The sequence below is a fragment of the Chrysemys picta genome, chromosome 8 (assembly GCF_011386835.1).
Source record: "Chrysemys picta bellii isolate R12L10 chromosome 8, ASM1138683v2, whole genome shotgun sequence".
In the NCBI taxonomy this organism is placed as follows: domain Eukaryota; kingdom Metazoa; phylum Chordata; order Testudines; family Emydidae; genus Chrysemys; species Chrysemys picta.
Genome location: NC_088798.1, coordinates 110667954 through 110688048, shown reverse-complemented (window position 1 = coordinate 110688048; position 20095 = coordinate 110667954). Strand labels below are relative to the sequence as shown.

General features: G+C 45.0%; 1 protein-coding gene across 15 annotated transcripts; it reads left to right on the top strand.

The window, feature by feature from the left end:
• Window positions 1-112: 112 nt before the first annotated feature.
• Window positions 113-19357, top strand: LOC101938500 (C-terminal-binding protein 2). 15 transcript variants are annotated; one of them, XM_005282231.4, is made up of 11 exons: window positions 300-478; window positions 906-1033; window positions 3384-3538; window positions 3655-3799; window positions 5558-5764; window positions 6434-6648; window positions 7577-7707; window positions 7858-7985; window positions 8642-8762; window positions 10007-10215; window positions 18966-19357. In XM_005282231.4, the coding sequence occupies exons 2-10, from the start codon at window positions 985-987 to the stop codon at window positions 10176-10178; spliced, it is 1323 nt and encodes a 440-aa protein (XP_005282288.1). In that variant the 5' UTR covers window positions 300-478; window positions 906-984; the 3' UTR covers window positions 10179-10215; window positions 18966-19357. The 15 variants fall into 15 exon arrangements, with proteins under 15 accessions (XP_065411332.1, XP_065411327.1, XP_042700214.1 ...); XM_065555256.1 differs by lacking the exon at window positions 300-478 and adding an exon at window positions 487-628; XM_065555255.1 differs by lacking the exons at window positions 300-478; window positions 18966-19357 and adding an exon at window positions 167-206 and having other exon boundaries at window positions 10007-13534.
• The last annotated feature ends 738 nt before the right edge of the window (window positions 19358-20095 follow it).

Genomic DNA, 20095 nt, shown 5'->3' with positions numbered 1-20095 from the left:
GGAAAAAGTGAAAAGTTGCTTCAGTGAAATGTGTGTAAGGGAGGGGAGGGCGCTGACTCCTGGCTGGGGGTTCCTGCCCCGCCCCCGCCCCCAGCGGCCGCGGACTCGGAGCGGCCTGACTCCTGCAGCCGCTCCACGCCGACCGTGCGCTGGGATCAAACATGGACACGGCTCCGAGCCCCGGCCGGCCGCGCGCGGCCCCGCAGGTCTGTCCGCTTCCCCGGCTCGCTGCCGGCGGGGGCGGGGGCGGGGCGCTCGCGGCGGGATCGGCCGGAGCGGGAAACGGATGTTGTTTTCGCAGAGAGGAACCGGAAGCGAGCGGCGCTCTGCATTGCGTCTCTATGGCTGCGCGGTCCGTTCCGCTCCGGGCCGGACGGGGCGCTGCCCAGGGACGGGAGCCTGGGGCCTCGCTCGCCGCGGACTCGGCCCGGCCCGGCCCTTCCGCTTCCTACTGGGAGTCGGGACCTGGGGCCCGGCGGTGAGTGTGGGCTGTGGGGAGGAGCGAGTCTCCGCCGGCTATGACGCCGCAGGCCTCGCTGTTCCCCGCCCGGGCCAGGGAGGGGCGGCCGGCCGGCGGGGGAGGGCTGGGGCTGCCGCCGCTGCACGTCCGTCTGGTGAAGCCCCTCAGGTTCCCTGAGCCCAGACCCCGCTGGCGCGCGGAGTCCGGCCGCAGGGGGGCTGGAGCCGGGGAGCCGCGTCCCGTCCTGGGGGATCCCCCGCCCGGTGCTGACGCCCGGGCAGTGCGCGATTTGCTCGGCCGGATCGGGTGGGGGAGGGGCCCAGGGTTTTTTCCGTCTCCGAATCCAGCTGCCTCGGAGGGGCGAGCGGGGGTTCGGCCACCGGTGTGTGTGGCGTGGGCACGGAGTTCAGGAATAACCGTGATCTCGCACTCCGTCTCTTTTCAGCATTGCTCAGGGAGTCTGAGCCAAGTATCCTGTGCAGAGGCTCCCCTCAGGGCTGCTCAGGTCAGTCTTGGCTTGTCTCATGGACAGACACAAAGTGAAGCGTCAGAGGCTGGACCGGATTTGTGAAGGTAACCCTCTATCCCTAGAGCCTTGAGGTTCCGGAGACTGCTCTGTTTCTGGAAAAGGGTGTTTGGGTGAGATGAGTAAACCTGAAACTCAGTTCCTACGGGCAGGGGCAACTGGAATGACTCTCTAGTGAAACTAGGTGCTCTGCTTTCACTTCTTTTCTGTTCAGGCCACAGCCTAGAGAGCCAGAGGATTAGGATTAAGATAATTTGGGACATCTTTAAACCCCATCACTTTTCATCTCCCAGAAGATGCCGTTTTTCTGTTCCTGTTGCAGTGAATGAAGATTTTTGAAAGGCTTTAGAAGATGTAATAGAAATTTTCACAGTGAGATTCAGCTGAGACTGTGGAGGCTGTGACTATTATGAAACAATATCTAAATCCTCTGTTGTATTAGGAGTGCAAGCTAGGGATCAGGCATAGTTCTCCTTGGAGAGAAATCCTGAGGTAGAGAAAGTTTTCTAGGGTTATTATTGCCCTGCCTCCTTGCTGCAGGAAACACTTCTTCGCCCTTGGCACAGCAATCCTCCCTAGTAGTGATTCAAACACTAGGATTGATCTCTGGGAGAGTTGGCTAACGTTGGATAATGAACTGAAATATCTTTAAAAATGTTGAAATAAAGTTGCCAGCTGCTTATCCATTTTCTTTTCCTTCCATCTGTAGGGAACAGTTCCGTAGAGCCCTCTGGTTGCACACTTCTGGCTCTCAATAGATGCTTCCTGTCTTTGCTAATATGAGGCAGGAAGTTCCTATTAAGAGCCCTCTAAAAAGGGGGTATCTTTCAAGCCAGGGTCTAGGAGGGAAAGCAGAATGTGAGCAGCTAGGGACATAAGGAAATGTGAAGAACAGATGCTGCTGTTAACCTGATGTTGGTTGTCCTCATCTTTTATTTCCTTAATCCAGAATATGGTGGCCACCATATCGGTAGGAGTCCTTTTCTGTTATATAACATGAATTGAGGACAATTTCTGGGAAGAGAATTCTGTAACAATATTGAGACCCTTGTTACACTTGTGTGTGCATGTTTTTTCTCATTCAGCACTACAGTAACTCCTCACTTAAAGTCGTCCCAGTGAATGTAGTTTCATTGTTACATTGCTGATCAATTAGAGAACATGGCTCGTTTAAAGTTGCGTAATGCTCCCTTATAACATTGTTTGGCAGCTGCCTGCTTTGTCCATTGCTTGCAGAAAGAGCAGCCTGTTGGAGCTAGCTGGTGGGGGCTTGGAACCAGGGTGGACCGGCAGCCCCCCTGTCAGCTCCCCGCTCCCCTAAATTCCCTGTGTGGCAGCTGCCCAGCAGGCTAGCAATTGCCGGCAGTTCAGTTGTCCCTCCCCCACTGCCGTGTGCTGTTCTTGTCCTCTGCCTTGGAGCTGCTCCCGGGAGCCTCCTGCTTGCTGAGCGGGGGGGTGAGGGGGGCAATGTCAGGGTGTCCCCCCTGCTCTTGCCCCCCACTTACCCCATCTCCATAGAGCGGGGGGGGGGAGGGAACGACAATAGGACAGGGCTCAGGATGGAGGGAGCTTGCTGGCAGCAGCTGCTGTCTCAACTTGCTGATCTACTTAAAAAGGCAATGTTCTTAGAGTGAGGTCAGTGTACTTAAAGGGGCAATGTCACTCACTCACTCTCTATCTGCCATGCTGTCTCTCGTCCCTCCATTTGTGCTGCTTTGTAGAGTGTGAGGCTACATTAACAACAATGTGTTAACTCTTGAGGACTCAGCCGAGTGCTAGTTTCTCATTTAGCAGTAAGGCACTCCCTGGGAAATATTCCACCCTCTGACTTCACCACCTCAACCAAGCTTCACAATCATCATTGCTGTGTGCAATATTAAATTGTTTAAAACATAAACAATTAAAACTTATATAGTCTTTTTTGTCTGGTGAAAAAAATTTCCCTGGAACCTAACCCCGCCTATTTACATTAATTCTTATGAGGAAATTGGATTCGCTTCACATTGTTTCGCTTAAAGTCGCATTTTTCAGGAACATAACTACAATGTTAAGCGAGGTGTTACTGTATTAATACAATGCTTTGAACCTTGTTTCTGGTGAGGCTGCTCATTCTGGGCCCTCGCTCAAAACTGTCTGCTGTGTCCTCTTCACACCAGAGGCACGGATATTTCTAGTCTGGCTTCATTTTCCTCATTTCTTATGAGTTTGGTGACCCTTTCACCTCGCCACTGACCATTTTCTTCCTTAATCTTTTTTATATTGTGGAAGTGTAGCTTCTTGTGCCCTACTGGATCAGTGCTGACTTATGTATACCCCCTTGCTGATGCTAATTATGGGCTCCAGAATTCACTTGTTCCTCTTTCCTGCACAGCTGATCACTGTTGTCTTTGTCTGTAGGTATACGGCCTCCTATTGTGAATGGCCCAATGCCTGCCCGACCACTGGTTGCACTCCTAGATGGGAGGGATTGCACTGTGGAAATGCCAATCCTGAAGGATGTTGCTACAGTGGCTTTCTGTGATGCTCAGTCAACTCAGGAAATCCATGAGAAGGTAGGGAGACTAAATGAGCCTTTATGGGGATGGAGCTGACTAGCTCTGTGCCATTATGGAGCTGCAGGAGTAGGGAATGGTTCTCAGGCTGGTATGCTTTCTGTTTGTGTTTGTAGGTGCTGAATGAGGCTGTGGGAGCTTTGATGTACCACACTATCACCTTGTCCCGCCAGGACCTGGAGAAGTTCAAAGCCCTCCGGGTCATTGTGCGTATTGGCAGTGGCTATGACAACGTGGACATCAAGTCAGCTGCAGAATTAGGTATGATGACCACAGTATGTCTGTTTTGGGGTTAAAAGTGGATCTATAGGAGATTATAACATATTTCTTTTCCCGCGAGAGACAATACCCATGCTGGTCAACACCCACATAAAAGAATTTCAGAGAGAGCCCTTTAGGCTCCGGCTTCTTTAGATACCAGATAGAATGTTTGAACTCAAAGGTTAAAGGGCAGCTGGCCTGAGAAGAGAGTTAAGGTTTTTAGGTCATTCAGATATAGGGATCATGAAGATCCCTGAGTTTTGGATACAAGGAAGGCTAAATATAATCTTTGGATACTACACTTACAGATGAATAGGTCTTGCACCTGTTTTGATTCAGTCAGGTCTTTACTACAAATACAAAAACCACAAGGAAAGAACTGACTTCTTATTGGACAAGTTCAGTTCAAATGTTTAATAATCACTACTTGCCTTTCCAATAGACTTTTTATGCAACTAAATTCTGGCTGAGCACTGCATAAGGCATGGATGGAGTAAAAGTGTCAGATATTTGGGATTGAGTGAATGTAGCCATTGCTGTTCCAACTGCGTGTGTAGGGATCCAAATGAATTTTTTGGATCTCTATTCTATATTACAGGCTCAATCAACAGGTGTGTACAATGCTGAATCATTTGTGCTTTCACTTCCGTCCTGGGTTTCTTTCCTGGTCCTTAGTTAGCTGTTGGGCTACTGTTGTGACTTTTTAGGTCCTTTTATGTTTGTCAAGGCAAAATACTGTGGGCTAAGGCTCCAGAAAAGCTTCCTTTTCCAACTAAATTCCTAGATTCTAGGGTTAAGTTTTGGGGAAGAAGCAATTTCATCCCATTGGGCATGATTTTCTTTTCCTGGCTACTTAAAGGATTTTGTTTGCTGAAAAATTCTCTGGAGATGCTGGCCCTTCCTTGGGATCCTAAAAGTCCTCTCAAGCCAGGGAGACCTAACAGAAGCCAGTATCTAGCAGTTTAGCCAACTATCATTCCAAGAAGGCCACTGCATCAAATCCCTCCTTGTGGTGGATTACTCAGAATATATCTAGGGTTCTCTACAGTCCTTTAACATTTCCCTGCTTCCTGGTAGCAAAGAATCTTTCAGGACCTTAACTCCCTTAGCATTAGAACTTAATTGATCGTTCTTGCCTACAGTATTTTGAGTTTCTGTGTTGCTGTACAGAACAGTTGGTAGTGGTAACTTTAGTAACCATTGTTTCAAATTTAATCGCAAATGGATTTTGAGAAGGATTCCTGTGGGTTCCCACTGTGTGTTTAATGACTTAGTTACCTTGTGGTTGCAGCTGCTGGGGAAGCCTGTGTTTTCAGCCTGGCCTTGAGCATCTGGTGCATGAGGTCTGGAAGAGTTCAGCCATCTCTGCTCCTACCAGTCTGCTAGTTAATTCCTCAGGAACAGCTCTGGGTTGCATCCTTGGCCATGGACATTCTAGACGCTACTTCCTGTGCTATTTGTACAGCTCAGCTCTCTGATTTTGCCACATTTCTGGCAGTGGTGGTGCAGTCTAAAGGTCCTTTAGAAGCAAGGCAACTTAGGAAACTTTCCTGGAGGTTAAAAGACTGCGAGGAACTTCTCCATCTCAATACAAGGCTGGATTCTGAAACTTGGATGCTCGGGTTGGTGCCGTGTGCTACCTTAGTCCCATGCTCCAGGACTATTGCTGTCTTCTAGCCATCATGTTGTATGAGTAGAGTTTGCAGCAGAGGTGCTATAGGCGGTGCTGGGAATCTCATTTGTACTTCCTCTTTCTAGGCATTGCAGTGTGCAACATCCCCTCCTCCTCTGTGGAGGAGACTGCTGACTCTACCCTATGTCACATCTTGAACCTGTATCGCCGGGTTACTTGGCTTCATCAGGCTATGCGGGAAGGAAACCGAGCCTCAAGCATGGAGCAAATTCGAGAGGTGGCTGGAGGTGCCGTGCGTATCCGTGGTGAGACTTTGGGCATCATTGGCCTTGGTAAGAAAAGGTGACTGTTAGGCTGAAAAGGGAGCTCTGAAAGCTTTTGGGAATGTTGGTGTCGCTCTCAGCCTCAGGAATAGATAATCTTTCAGTGGCTGCTAACCAGTGAAACATTCTAGCTAACGTCAATAAATATCAGACTTCTAATTTATACCACCCGTGCCCTAGAGTGCAATGCTCCTGTCCCCAGAAGCTGGGCAACAGTCACGGTAGTAAGAACTCTTCTTTTCTCATGCTCCAGTGATTAGAAAACCTGTAAGCTTCAGATGGTCCCTTCCGGTGGTAGTTCCGTCACTGTGTATGCTAGCCATGGTGTTGGGAGCTTTCTGTGTGTTTCTGATATCAGATTGTTCCTGAAGCACTTGTAGTCAGGTAACCTGTTCCCCAGTCTGTATGTTGGGCCTGTGGATCAAGGTGCAGACCTGGTTATGTTTCTCCAATGGGCTGAGTGCTGTTGGCTGCCGTAGCATGGGTGAGGGCTAATTTTTATCATGGGAGCAACATAGAACCATATAAATGACCAGTCTCTGCTTTGTCATTTCCCTGAAGGGCTATAGAACCCTTGAGTCCTAGGAATGACTCTTATCCATACTCCAGTCCCCTAGCAGCTTTGTTTTGTGCTTGTGTTGCGTTTTGCTTGACATAGGTATGCTTTCTCCTTTGAAGGCCGAGTTGGGCAGGCAGTGGCCCTGAGAGCCAAGCCCTTTGGCTTCAACGTGATTTTCTATGATCCGTATCTACCAGATGGCGTGGAGCGATCCCTGGGGTTACAGCGAATAGGAACTCTGCAGGACTTGCTAATGCACAGTGATTGCATCACATTGCACTGCAGTCTGAATGAACATAATCATCACCTCATCAATGACTTCACTATTAAACAGGTGCAGCCAGAAGCTTGGTTTCCCCACAAAGTACTTGGGAAATGAATGAACACAAACTGCTGCTTCCACAGAGGCTGATAGCATGTGAATCCTGCTACCTCTGATGTGTGGCTCCTGCTGCCTTTGGAGGCTGGGAGTGGGTGCATCAGGGTGCCTGGGCTTTGTGCTGTGCAAAATTTGTTCTTAGGAGAAGAGGAGGATTGACTCTCTCTGAATAATTTCATTTATAAAGCATGTTTTAGGTTATTAGCTTCAAATTACATTTAAAATGAGTAACTGATAATGTTTGGTAGAGCCAGGAGTGATTAGGTCCGAGGCTGTGGAAGTGCCTTCACACAGTTCTGATAATGCCCCCTCGATCCCAACCCATAGCACTCCATGCTAAGCTGGTCTTAGTCTCTCCTCCTGCCATTCTGCTGATGCCTTTCAATGCTTTCTTGGGATTGAGAACCTCCTGAATAAATCAGTCCAGTTTTCTGCAATTGTGAATCTTGTTTGCAATGATGTACTCCGCTAAAAGAAGTACGTGTCTTTAGGGTGGGAAACCTATGAGCTCCTTTTCCCCCTTCCTGTGTTAGAAGTTAGTTCTGTAGACCCAACTGGCAAGTTTTCTTCTCCCGAATTGGCTCTTAGACTTCTCCTAAGCTTTTCAGGTTACATAAGAACGGCCAGACTGGGTCAGACCAATGGTCCATCTAGCCCCAGTATCCTATCTTCCGACAGTGGGCAGTGCCAGGTGCCCCAGAAGGAATGAACAGAACAGGTAATCATCAAGTGATCCATCCCTGTCGCCCATTCCCAGCTTCTGGCTAACAGAGGCTAGGGACACCAAGGTGGGGAGCTAGGTTCCTGCTCTTTTTGAGAAGTCTCCTCCAGACTCCACGGGAAGGCAGGAATTCTCAAACACTTTTTTTCCCCCCCTCTCCAGATGCGCCATGGCTGCTTTCTGGTGAACACAGCCCGTGGGGGGCTAGTAGATGAGAAGGCCTTGGCACAAGCCTTGAAGGAGGGGAGAATCAGAGGAACAGCACTTGATGTGCACGAGTCTGAACCCTTCAGGTAACACCGAAGCCACATACTCGCTGCCATCCTATGGCTCTTCTGCACTGGATAATTCTCTGGTTTCAGTTGGGGCATGGTTACACCTGGGAGGACAGAAAGGGAATTTCGCTTTCCAGCAGAAACCACATGTTTGTTTTTCCATCACAGCTTTGCTCAGGGGCCCCTAAAAGATGCTCCCAATGTGATCTGCACCCCTCACACAGCCTGGTACAGTGAACAGGCTTCCATTGAGTCCAGGGAAGATGCAGCTAAAGAGATCCGCAGAGCTATCACAGGTAACTGGGGAGGCCAGGCCCTGGTGCTTTGCAGCTGCTGTGGGGATGGGAGTTGTTCATGGGTTTCCTGAGTCAGGACTATGGAACAGTAACTGCTGACTGTTTTGTTAAAGCTAGGTCTGCTGGGATGGTGCTCACTGACTCATTTCTGGAGCTGGAATACAAGTCACTGGTTGTCTTTGACTTATGAGGGTCTCATAGCTAATGCTGGAGAGAGATTCTTCACTCTTTCTGTCCCAAGTTGTATGTGATCAGTACTGATGTCCTATTCCCCTTCCCTCTGGGGATCTGACATCTCATTCCTCCCCCATGGAATGGTTTCACCGATGGCTGCATTGTGCACCCATTTTCTCTTGGGGATGTTTGTGTCCAGTGTCTCCTGTGAAAGGTGGGGACTGGCAATTGCAACACAAGGAGCCAGCCCTTCCCTGAGATCCCAGGGATGGGGAGGGACCATCAATTCATTGAGTATTCCTCTGAGACTCTGTGTGTGTGTGTAGGATCTTGATTTAGATCTCTCCCCACCTCTGTCCTATGGTACTGAGGTGGGAGGGGCTGTTGGGTCCCTTCCTTGCTGCTTTCATGTGGAAATATTTGGGCATCTTCACTTCCTATTTGTCTCCTGCTATCCTCTGCCCTTCTTGGTGTCACCACAGGTCACATACCTGATACTTTGAGGAACTGTGTTAATAAGGAGTATTTGCTGTTAGCTGCTCAGTGGCCAAGTATTGATCCTGCAGCTGTTCACCCAGAACTCAATGGAGCTGTGGCTTACAGGTGAGAGAAGCAGCCCCTCTGAGCTCCTGCTTAATGTGCAGGTCACTGACGCACGTGCTTATCTTTTACATAAAGACCCCAGCATCCTGGGTAGAGCCCTTTCTTTGGGCTTCTGAGAATTGTTCTTATCTAGCAGCATATCTCTTATTACAAGTTGAATGGAGGTAGGTTTTCTTCAGAAATCTGTCAGCCTCGCTTCTTTAGCTGGTCCATAAGCACTAAGCTTCCCTGTCTGAAATTAGAGTGATAGTCTGTACCAGCTCTGGGAATTCAGGATTCTCCTGATCAGTTAATGAACCTTCTGGGCACCAGTTCTCTTGCAAGGATTTTGAAAGGCTAAGTGCTAGAGAAACCCCTTGATATGTGGTACGCTGGTGGGTCCATGAAAAGGGATCTGCCTCCTGGGAATGATGAAGTTCTGCACCCCAGCATGGAATTATTGTCTGCATACAGCACTCTTTCCTTCATACCACGATTGGACTGTAAATGAGAGGCATCATGGTCCAGTGGATTGGACAAGAGACTATAAACAGGTCTCTGGGGTTCTATTTTTTTCTGCCACAGATTCACTGTGTGATCTTGGGCAAGGTTGCTTCACTTTTGTATTTGTTTCCCCATCAGTAACATGGACGCTATGAGGATTGTTGATGTTGGTAATGCCTGCTCAGTTCCAAGGGGGGGAATCACTACCTCTTTCCCCTCCCCTCCCCCCCGAGAAATAGTCAGGGATAATGGGAAGAAAGGAAAATTTTGCTTAGAAGTTGCTAATCTCTTCCTATCACAGCCCAGGGAGGTGTATCCAGCAGCATGTTCCCCTTAGAGAATTGCAACCTCTTGTATATATTGACAGTTTCTAGCCATTCAGGGTGTGTGAATGGGGTGTCAGGCATTCTGTTCTCTCTAGTAAAGACAAGATATGTCTCAAAATTTTCGGTGTGTTTAGTGTGACCCTGCGGCCATCTCTGCCCTTAATCCCCGAGCTGGTAGCTGTCTGGGAATAGGTGCCATTTGGATCAACACATAACTGGGCCCATTCAGTCCTGACAACATTTACTGTAGTCCTAGCTCAGAGCAGTTTTGTTTGGAGACCTTTGCTCAGTGCAGCATCATGACTTGCATTTCTTCTGAGCTGCGATAGCCAATTCAGAACATGTGGGTGAGGGCACAGCTTTGTTGTCCTTTCCCTTTGCAGTGCTCTTCCTTAGACAGGCATGTAATCTCCACGTGTTTTCTGTTGGTTTCAGGTTTCCTCCAGGAGTAGTGGGAGTAGCAGCCCCTGGGCTGCCGGAGCCAGCGGTTGTGGAGGGGATTGTAGCTCACGGGATGCCCTCTGTGTCTCACTCTGCACCACGTACCCCTTCCCCAGGAGAGACGAGCAAACAGGACCCAGACAGAGAAATCCCCGCTGACCAATAGCATCTTCTCTCTCCCTTCTCCTCTGGCAGCAGAAAAAGTAGGGGGAGAGCTCCCTGCTAGGACCTTTTCTAACACCCCACTGAGACTGTTTCCTGTTCACACAGGACAGGAGAATGCATTTCATTACTGGCAAACATTAGCTCTTGCCTTTCAACAGATATTTTATAACCCATTTAGTTTTAATCTCTTGGTGAATCTTTTTCCTTGTCTGCGGCAGGAGCAGTGACCTTGCCTCCCCTTTGAAATTTAGTTTAACATGTAGTGTCCCATGACCCTGCCTCTGTTATGTTTCACAGAAAGGCACTCTCATGGGCTTGAATGCAGCAGAACAGGAGCTGGCTGAACAGGGAGGCCTCCCATTGTCTCCAGTACCAAACTTGATGCAGATTTTCACGAGTGACGTGCAGTCTCAGGAAGCACAAGTGATGGGGAGTGTTCAAGCAGGACTAGTTAGATGAAGAGAAGTTAGGCATATGATCTGGTGTACTGCATTGCAGGAAAAAGAGAGCCCATGCCCAGTGCTGTGCACTGCCTTGTTCATCCTGACCCAGGTGCCTCTGAGCACAGGCATACCCAGGGTTGCTGCAAATTGACAGTGTGAAGTTTTGCTCTTGTAATGTTAGTGCTGGGGATGAGCACAAGAGCAAGAATGAATCTGAGACTACCAACAAACTGATTCATAAAAGATTTGGGGAGGATTAAAGTAAACCACTCAGATGTACTGTCTCCTGAGATGGTCATGAAGATTTAGGAGAGTCCCTGGAATCTGTGCCCAGCTGAGGGAGGGAAGGAGGGAATGCAGAAGTGTAGGAAATTTGTACTGGGAGGCAGCAAAAGTTAAAGCATTGTGAAGTTGCTACTGCTGGTCCTGTACATGCCTTTATCTCACATGCTGCTAATGCAGTTTATCCACAAGAGAAATGTTATACTAGAATCCTAAAAATTGGAGAAGGAAGAGATGTAGTTCCCAATTAGTCCATCCCCCAAGGCCAGGGAGGATTGTTCTCTTTAGGGCTTAGTCCAATGTTAAATGCCCCTTGGTGCATCTGCCGCTGTCTTGGGGGAGATGATTCTTCAGCTTACTAGACTCCACGACAGGAAGATTTTCCTAATATTCATCCTACTTTTTTTTTCATTTAATCACATTACTCCTATTTATATCCTCCTGGGCCCACATAAAGTAATTCTGCTCCCTTCTTGGGTTTTACACGCTTCAGTATTTCTAGATGGTCTAAAAGCTGACAACTCTTTTGGACTACAACAATTCATGTTTTATTCCTGTTGCTTAGGTACTTGCTGGGTGTGTGGAAGCTGAACAGCCTGTGCATATAATTGATGAAGGAGAAGGGGCAGATCTTTTTGTTGTCGGCTGAGAAACAGACTGTCCCTTGTTTCTGAAGAAGGGAGTCTGGAAATTGGGTGGGGAGCAGAGGGAACTATCAAATTAGATAATTGTTTACAGTTTAGGGAACTGAATGAAGCTGTAGAACTTCTCAAGTTTTCAGGCTTTCTCATTCTTTTCTAGTTTTAAATCAGTCTCCAATCCTGTTGGCAAGTACTAGTTTATTTTGTAGACTAGTGCTGACATCTTGGAGTGACTTTTTTATTTGGGGTAAAGAGGCCAGGGAGGAAGGAGTATTTGCAATGAGTGCTTCAACTTCCCCTTTTCCCTTTTGGACTTTCACTTTGACTGGATGACTATCTAGTACTAGTGGATGTGATTTAGTTTTTCTGAGTTGTATGGTTTTTGGTTTTGAAGATGAATTTGGCTGTTTGCTAAGGTTGATGCAGGCACTCGGGTTGTGTGTTACGGATGAGACTGATTCAGTTTTAAAATTCACATACCTTCTTGGTTGCTCAGGATTTTAGAAGGTCGAACTGGGGCACAGTAGGTGGGATTAGTGGTAGGCATGTGTCATGAGGACGAGAAGCCTTTCAGCAAAGCCTGCAGCTCAGAAAAAATTTAATTGGAGGTGAAAGTAGCATTTTCTCTTTCCCTTCAATGATTTGCTAATCTACTCTTATATCTAAAAACTCAACAAGGCTATAATTTAGAATCTGCTCTCCTAATAGGCATTCAGGACAAGTGGGAAGAAAGGTTCCTTTAAGGATTCAGAGAGCTGATTGTAAATGTAATTACTATATTAGACTGGTTTTTCTATCAGTAACTATTATTTTCTCAACTTGCTGCTGAAACTACTGCCTTGTATGTAAAGATCCAGGAAGGCAGATAACTTTTGGTTAAGGCGTTCCCAGGTGTGGGATTTCCAAACACAGAATCGTTTCATCTTGTCTCTTCTAGAGTGCAGTGCAAGACACTTAAGAGCCAGCATTTTTTTTTATTCACAAGTATCTCTGAAGACCTATCCAGTAAAATCTCCCTGAGGGAGGAGTGGAGAAGATGATTTCACTTGAAATGATACTGAGCTTCTTAATTCTTGTATTTGGTGCCTAGATACCGTGGTGATTGGTGTACTAGGAATACATATCTAGAAATGTGAGGACTGCTAGCTGCAGTTCTGAATGCTGATAAACTTGACCTAAGCATTAGCCTTGAGGATACTGGTTCCATTAGAGCCAGTGCCACATAGACCTGCATTTGGAAATGAAAGCGAGTGCCAGTTTGGTCAGAGCTGCCATAATGAAGATACAAATGTAAGATTTTTTTAGTTAAAATCAAGCTGAATCCTCCCCTAATGCCAAGGAAGAGCTCTCCGGCTGCTGGTGAACTAGTCCAGTCATATCCCAGATAGTGCCTGTGCTTAGTATTGTTTAGCCTGGAGATGGCCATTATCAATAAAGGGGCTCTTGTAATCAGACTTTTCATAGAACAATGGATACCAGTAGTAAAGCACAGTCATGTTCCCCTCACCAGGATGTCAAGTTCTCTTTTCACAGCACCCTCTTCTGTGTGTTATACTGATCCACAGCCCCCTGTCCCAGGTTTCATGCAGCCTGGAGGGATGGAAGGAAAATGTTTTTTTTCTTAAATTGCCTTCCTTCAAAATGAGTATGGAGCTTAATCCCAAAGAACAAAAACCTTCTATTCCAGGGTGAGGCAGGAGTGCCCTGGTCACACTGATCTGCTTATAGGAGGTGCTTGCTCTGTCCTAAGGTACATTTTGCTTGTTGGGTTCACTGCTGCTGACCAGCTTTTTTATAGAGGATTCAAAGTTTCAGAAATATATTTTTGTAGAGAATGACTAAACTGTGAAACATTTTAAAATAAAGCATGTAAACAAACCTTTATATCAACGTTCCCTGTACAGATGTCTTTCTCACTTCAATTCTCTCCTGGCTCTTGTTAGAAATGTTGTTTATTTCCTGGATATATTTTAATAAAGTTCTCCAACTTACGTGGTTGCAGTTTGGTGGCAGGGGTGGCACCAGACCCAGTGTGTATACTGAGGCTGGGCAATCAATATGAATCAATAGCTGCATCAGTCCCACTTTTTAAGCACCTTATTTCACAAGCAAATTTCCCAAACTCTTGTCATTCCCTAGATTATGTTACTATGGCAAGTGGTTTGTTTCCTTGATATTTAGTGGAAGACAGAATTTCAAGTGAGGAGGGCGAGGGCGTGAAATTGGAAGGAAGGACCTGCTAATGGTCTCTTTTTCTATACTGGTACCCGACTCCACAATTAAAGGAGGTGAGGGGGTCTGTGAAGATGTGACAATGGGATACAGGGTCTTCAAACTCTATAGGTGGACCATGTAAATTGGGAACTCTTATTTACCCTTCCTTATAATACAAGAACAAGATTATACTTGAAGAAAGTGAATAGTTACTTCCACAAGGCAAAATCAACCTGTGGAACTCACTGTCACAAGATATAATTGAAGTCCAGAGCTTTACAGGATTCAAAAAATGATGAGACATTTATGTAGTTAAGAGAATCCACCATTACATTAGATTTTTTTTTCAATAAGGTCTATAAACCCTTGTGTTTCAGGGCATAAAACCACCACTAATGGAGGTGGGTGGTGGCTTATACCATAATTGTTTGGTGTAGGGTGTCTTGTACCTTTGAAGAGTCTGGGTACTGGTCTTTGTCAGAGATGGCCTACTGGCTTAGCTGGACCACTGATCTGATTCAGCATGGCAATTTTTGTTTTTCTGTTTGAAAAGGGAACAAATAGCACCCTCTGAAAGATGGTGGGTAGCTGAGTTTTTACTTCATTATTAGCATTACTAATAATCTCAGTAGAGAAACCAATAAAGGGGCCTAAAGATTTACTTCCCCTCTCTGAGAGATGGTACCTCAAAACTGACCTTGGGGACACTAGAATAGCTTGCATTGCCAATATTCTCTGAATTCAAGGGATTAAACGTAAGACTTTGTTCCAGGGCTGTCAAGATGGCACTTTTCATTAATGCTAATGCATTTAAGTGCACTATCTGTCTGAATCCCATTAAGAATGGGACCCTTAGTAAAATGGTAGCAGAGTACAGAAAGTCAAACCTCTGTAAAAGTGTAGCTGCTGCATTCTGAAGAGGATGTGGAGCAGCATGAGGGCAAAAGGTGCATACCAGTAATTATTTTTTGTCTGTGCAAGTATAAGAATTCCCTTGCTGTCATGGAAATGGATACTTTAGTCTAGCTATGATAAAATGTTGAGCTAAAGAAGTGCCCTGCCTGTTAAGGCAAAAAAAAAAAAAAAAAAAAAAAAAAAAGGGATCCAGCATGACATCCTGCGTCTTAGTCAAAGCCACAGATCAAACCTGAGCCTAGGGAAGCACTGGGTTCAGCTTTTATCTGTGGCTTTGACCAAAGCTCTTGCACAATGGATCTTGTACCCCTTAAAAGCTCTAACATCTCTGTTGGTGTCAGGCTATTTGCATAAATTATGAAATATGCTGGAATAAACCATTTATACAGTTGAGAGGAGAGCTAGCTACATGCCATGTCAAGATCTCATTAGCAGTGAAAGCCCTCTGCAAGAAAATGAAAGTTGCAGGATATTCCTGAAGAAAACTGGGCTCCCATAGAAATTAGTAGTGTTAAGGGCAAAGATTCATCTATCTGGGGCCTTTGGCATAATCAAGTAAGCAGACTACACTAGACTGACCCACGTTCTCTGTGTTTTGTTGTCTTGCAGAGTTTAATGCTTCAGAGAAACTTAGAGATGACCTACAAAAGATTTGTGGAAATTAAAAATATGAATAAAATCCCCAATGATGAAAAAATATTTAATTGTTGAACTATTTGTAAAATGGTGTAGAGAATACATCTACCTTATTTTTTACAAAATAATTTATTATGGTCAGCTCAGATGGGTTAGTTTTTAAACTTAAAACTTCCCACAGACCAGGTCTTCAAGGAAGATGAGCATTTGAACAGACATGAAATACAGATCTCTGATAAGCTGGCTGAACAAAATATTAATATAGGCATGTATGGCCACACTTTCTGTCACTGATTCTGGAAGGGCTCTTCAAAAGAGTTCCTAACTTTTCTTCCACTAAATATCTGATAAAATATGGGGCCTGATTTTGTATCCATGGAAACTCCAACTGGCCATACCATCTTTGAGAGTCCCTATCCAATTGTAATGGCTTGAGTATCCAAATGAAAATAATATCCAGTTTCTTAATTTTGTTAAGACCCACAGTGCTGTTCCCAAGGACTGTGCATATGAACTGTTTGATCCTGTTGTTTGGAGGCTTTTCTTCCTTATTTAACATTGTAGTAGGAAAAAAGAAACTATAATTCTTTTCAGCTGAAATTTTCTAGCTTCAAGTTTCAATCATTGGATTTCATTATGCCTTTTTCCATTAAATTAAAGGGCCCTGTAGTATTGAATATATTCTCGTTGGTTAGATACTTAAACTGTGACCAAGTTGCCTCTTATCCTTCTCTCTGAGATAGATTGAGCTCCTTAAGTCTCTCACTGTAAAGCATGTTTTCCAGTCCAGACCTCAAATCATCTTCGTAACTTTTTTGGTATGCTTCCCAGTTTTACATAAAGGATCCCGGGACTCTAGTTTTCTACTTCTGCCTTTTCCATCAGCTGCTATTTTTTGTTTTGTTTTCCAGTTTTGCTTTTTCTATGGTAAATTATGCCCACTGGCTTTTCAACCTGCCTTACTGAGGATAAAAGTTCTGAAGACACTCAGGGGTCAGCTAATTGTGATCCCTTTTGGTGAGCTTGCACCCAAAAGCTTCACCTTGGGTTCCACCAGCTGCAACTTTGCTTTGAACATAGCTTCAAAGTTGCTGAGAACAGAGGGGTGTTTACCAATATAGCTAATCCCTGGACCATTTAGGCCCTTAAAGATGATCTGCAAAGCAGAAATATATCAAGGGTTTTGTGATTTGCTGCTTTATACTATATAAAATGTCCTGAAAGGTGTTTTCAAATGGGAAAAAAAATTCCTCCCCCTTTCCCTTTTTTTATTGGAGGATTCCTTGAATGACTCAAACATTCATTAGGAGCTTTCTCAGCCTGAGCCGTTGGCATAGTCAATGTTGAATTTGTTACAGTGCTTTTCCCCAAATTTTTAAGTTAAATGTTACAACAAAAGTGTTTGAAACAGATGGAATAATTATTAGTTCTTGCAATTATTGATCTATAATTTCCTTGGTAGCGCTAATATAATAAACCTGTGAGTTCTGCAGTTGTCTGGAGTTTTCCAGGGTAGACAAAACATCCAGAAGAAACAAACTATTTTTGCTGTTTAAAAAAATGCCCCAAAACCCATTCAACCTCTTTGTACATCACAAAGAAGCAATAAAATGGCACACGCCTAGTATTTTCCCTTTACACAGAAACCTTGAAGTGCTTACGGAATCAAATAGGCAGCCAGTGGAGTGAGCAGAAAATGGTATGATGCACTCTCTTGTGGGTGGGTTTTCCCCCTAAATAATGGCTGAAGCATGTTGTACAAGGTGGAGTTTCTATATGGCCTTCACACTCCCACTTAGGTATGCTAAATTGCAGCAAACTAACTTGGAGAAGAAAAAAGTGTAGATCACAATGATTCAACTAAGGGAGGAGTGAATTTTCTAGCTAGGTTTAAAACAAACAAATGGATGAACAGGAGTACTTGTGGCACCTTAGAGACTAACAAATTTATTAGAGCATAAGCTTTCGTGGACTACAGCCCACTTCTTCGGATGCATATAGAATGGAACATATATTGAGGAGATATATATACACACATACAGAGAGCATAAACAGGTGGGAGTTGTCTTACCAACTCTGAGAGGCCAATTAATTAAGAGAAAAAAACTTTTGAAGTGATAATCAAGCTAGCCGAGTACAGAGAGAGAGAGTTGGCATCGGGGTTTGTTACAAGGATAGGTTCCTGGGTTAGTGGTTTTGTTCAGTGATGTGTGGTTGCTGGTGAGTATTTGCTTTAGGTTGGGGGGTTGTCTGTAAGCGAGGACAGGTCTGTCTCCCAAGATCTGTGAGAGTAAAGGATCATCTTTCAGGATAGATCTAACAAACCCCGATGCCAACTCTGTCCACATATCTATTCAAGTGACATCATCATAGGACCTAATCACATCAGCCATACCATCAGGGGCTCGTTCACCTGCACATCTACCAATGTGATATATGCCATCATGTGCCAGCAATGCCCCTCTGCCATGTACATTGGCCAAACCGGACAGTCTCTACGCAAAAGAATTAATGGACACAAATCTGACATCAGGAATCAAAATACTCAAAAACCAGTGGGAGAACACTTTAACCTGTCTGGTCATTCAGTGACAGACCTGCGGGTGGCTATATTACAACAGAAAAACTTCAAAAACAGACTCCAAAGAGAGACTGCAGAGCTAGAATTGATATGCAAACTAGACACAATCAACTCCGGTTTGAATAAGGACTGGGAATGGCTGAGCCATTACAAACATTGACTCTATCTCCCCTTGTAAGTACTCTCACACTTCTTATCAAACTGTCTGTACTCGGCTAGCTTGATTATCACTTCAAAAGTTTTTTTTCTCTTAATTAATTGGCCTCTCAGAGTTGGTAAGACAACTCCCACCTGTTTATGCTCTCTGTATGTGTGTATATATATCTCCTCAATATATGTTCCATTCTATATGCATCCGAAGAAGTGGGCTGTAGTCCACGAAAGCTTATGCTCTAATAAATTTGTTAGTCTCTAAGGTGCCACAAGTACTCCTGTTCTTCTTTTTGCGGATACAGACTAACACGGCTGTTACTCTGAAACAAATGGATGTATTTCTTCACATAATATAGTCAACCTGTGGAACTTGTTGTCAGGGAGTGCTGTGAAGGCCAAAAGTAAAATGGGGGTCAAAAAAGAATTAGATAAATTCATGGATAGGTCTATCAATGGCTATTAGCCAAGATGGTCAGGGATATAGTCCCATGTTCTGGGTGTCCCTAAACCCCTAAATGCCAGACGGTGGGACTGGAAGACATGATGGCTCTCTTGAAATTGCCCTGGTCTGTTCTTTCCCTCTAAAGTGTCTGGCACTGGCTGCTGTCAGAGACAGGCTACTGAACTATATGGACCATTGATCAGACCCACTTTAGTGATTCTTACGGTTGACCTTACCCCAGTGTAGATGTGGCTAGGTCGAAAGAACCATAGTTATGCTGCTGTAGTGTAGACGTACCATAAGTGTGTAAGTCAGAACAGTGGTAAATCCAATATGACCGAGATGGTGTACTGCCTTCAGCAGAAGATGAGATTAGTGTCCCGTCGAGCTCCTCTTAAGTGTTTTCCTCTTGCTATCATCAGCTCTTTGTTCTGATATGGGTGAAGTGGCTGATATTCATCACTTTGTTTATCTCTTCTAGGCACTACATTATCCAATGTGATGACGCTAACGACATCTGCAGGAAAAAGAGATGCGTGCCATCTGCCTATTGGCATAGGAGTCCAAGGCATCTCGCATTCTCCTGTAGAAGTCTCCCATGTATGTTGAAAACTAGAGGAGATGGGATTGTGCCTTGCAATATTCTACAAGAGGGCTGTAGGGAAACAAAAGCTTATGAGATGACACCAATGCCTTAATATCAAAGTAAATGCCTTTATGAATACATAGATAAATTACTGTATGTGAGATCCCAGAATCATCACAGTTTAGTGCTACACTGTCAACATGTGTAGTCAATAGTGTCTAGTACTTCCAACTCCAAATGTTCAAAAATCATGATTCAGATCCCAATAAATCATGTGATTGTTTTAATACTGTTTTTCATTTGCCTTCTGATTTGTGAGATTTTAGGGAAAAGCTGCCCACCCCCAATTTCTGTGTGATCATTTCAGGTTTAAAATCCAACATTAATGTATACTCAAAAATGTGACCTCCAGATGGCTGCTGGGGAAAGGGGATTCACCCTCTTCTAATCCCAAACTATCTCTACACACATACACCTTTATTGCACTATGCTGACTCTCTCCTTGCTTTACCAGGTCTCCTGCCCCACTCATATTTTCTCTCCAATGTTTCACCACATTCTCCTCTCCCCCTACCTGCTCTAATATTCCCCTGTGCCTCTCCATCTCCTTTATTGTCATCTCTTTAACAACCCCTACTCCCACATTCCCTTATGCTGCCTTGATCTCCCTCCTGCCTTGTATGTTCCCTTGCATACACCCCACATTCCCATTTTTACAATTTCTTGACCATGGAACTCTCAAGGAAGTTGGCAGCCAATCTCCAGTTTCATTGGAAGCAATGGATAGTGATGGCTTCACTTTCCCATATAACATAAAAAGATTAGAGAAAAATGGTGGCCATCTTTACTGACGTCAGCCTGTAATTTCAAGTCTGTTGAAGTGATGGGGAAAATGAACATTTTGATTAAGGCCAAAAATTGTAAGTATGGATGGTAGAAATCGGCAATCATAACAAACGCATCTAAAACTGCAAGACTTGTGATAAAATTGCAACAGTTGGCAACTCCCGGTGTTTGCTGCTGAC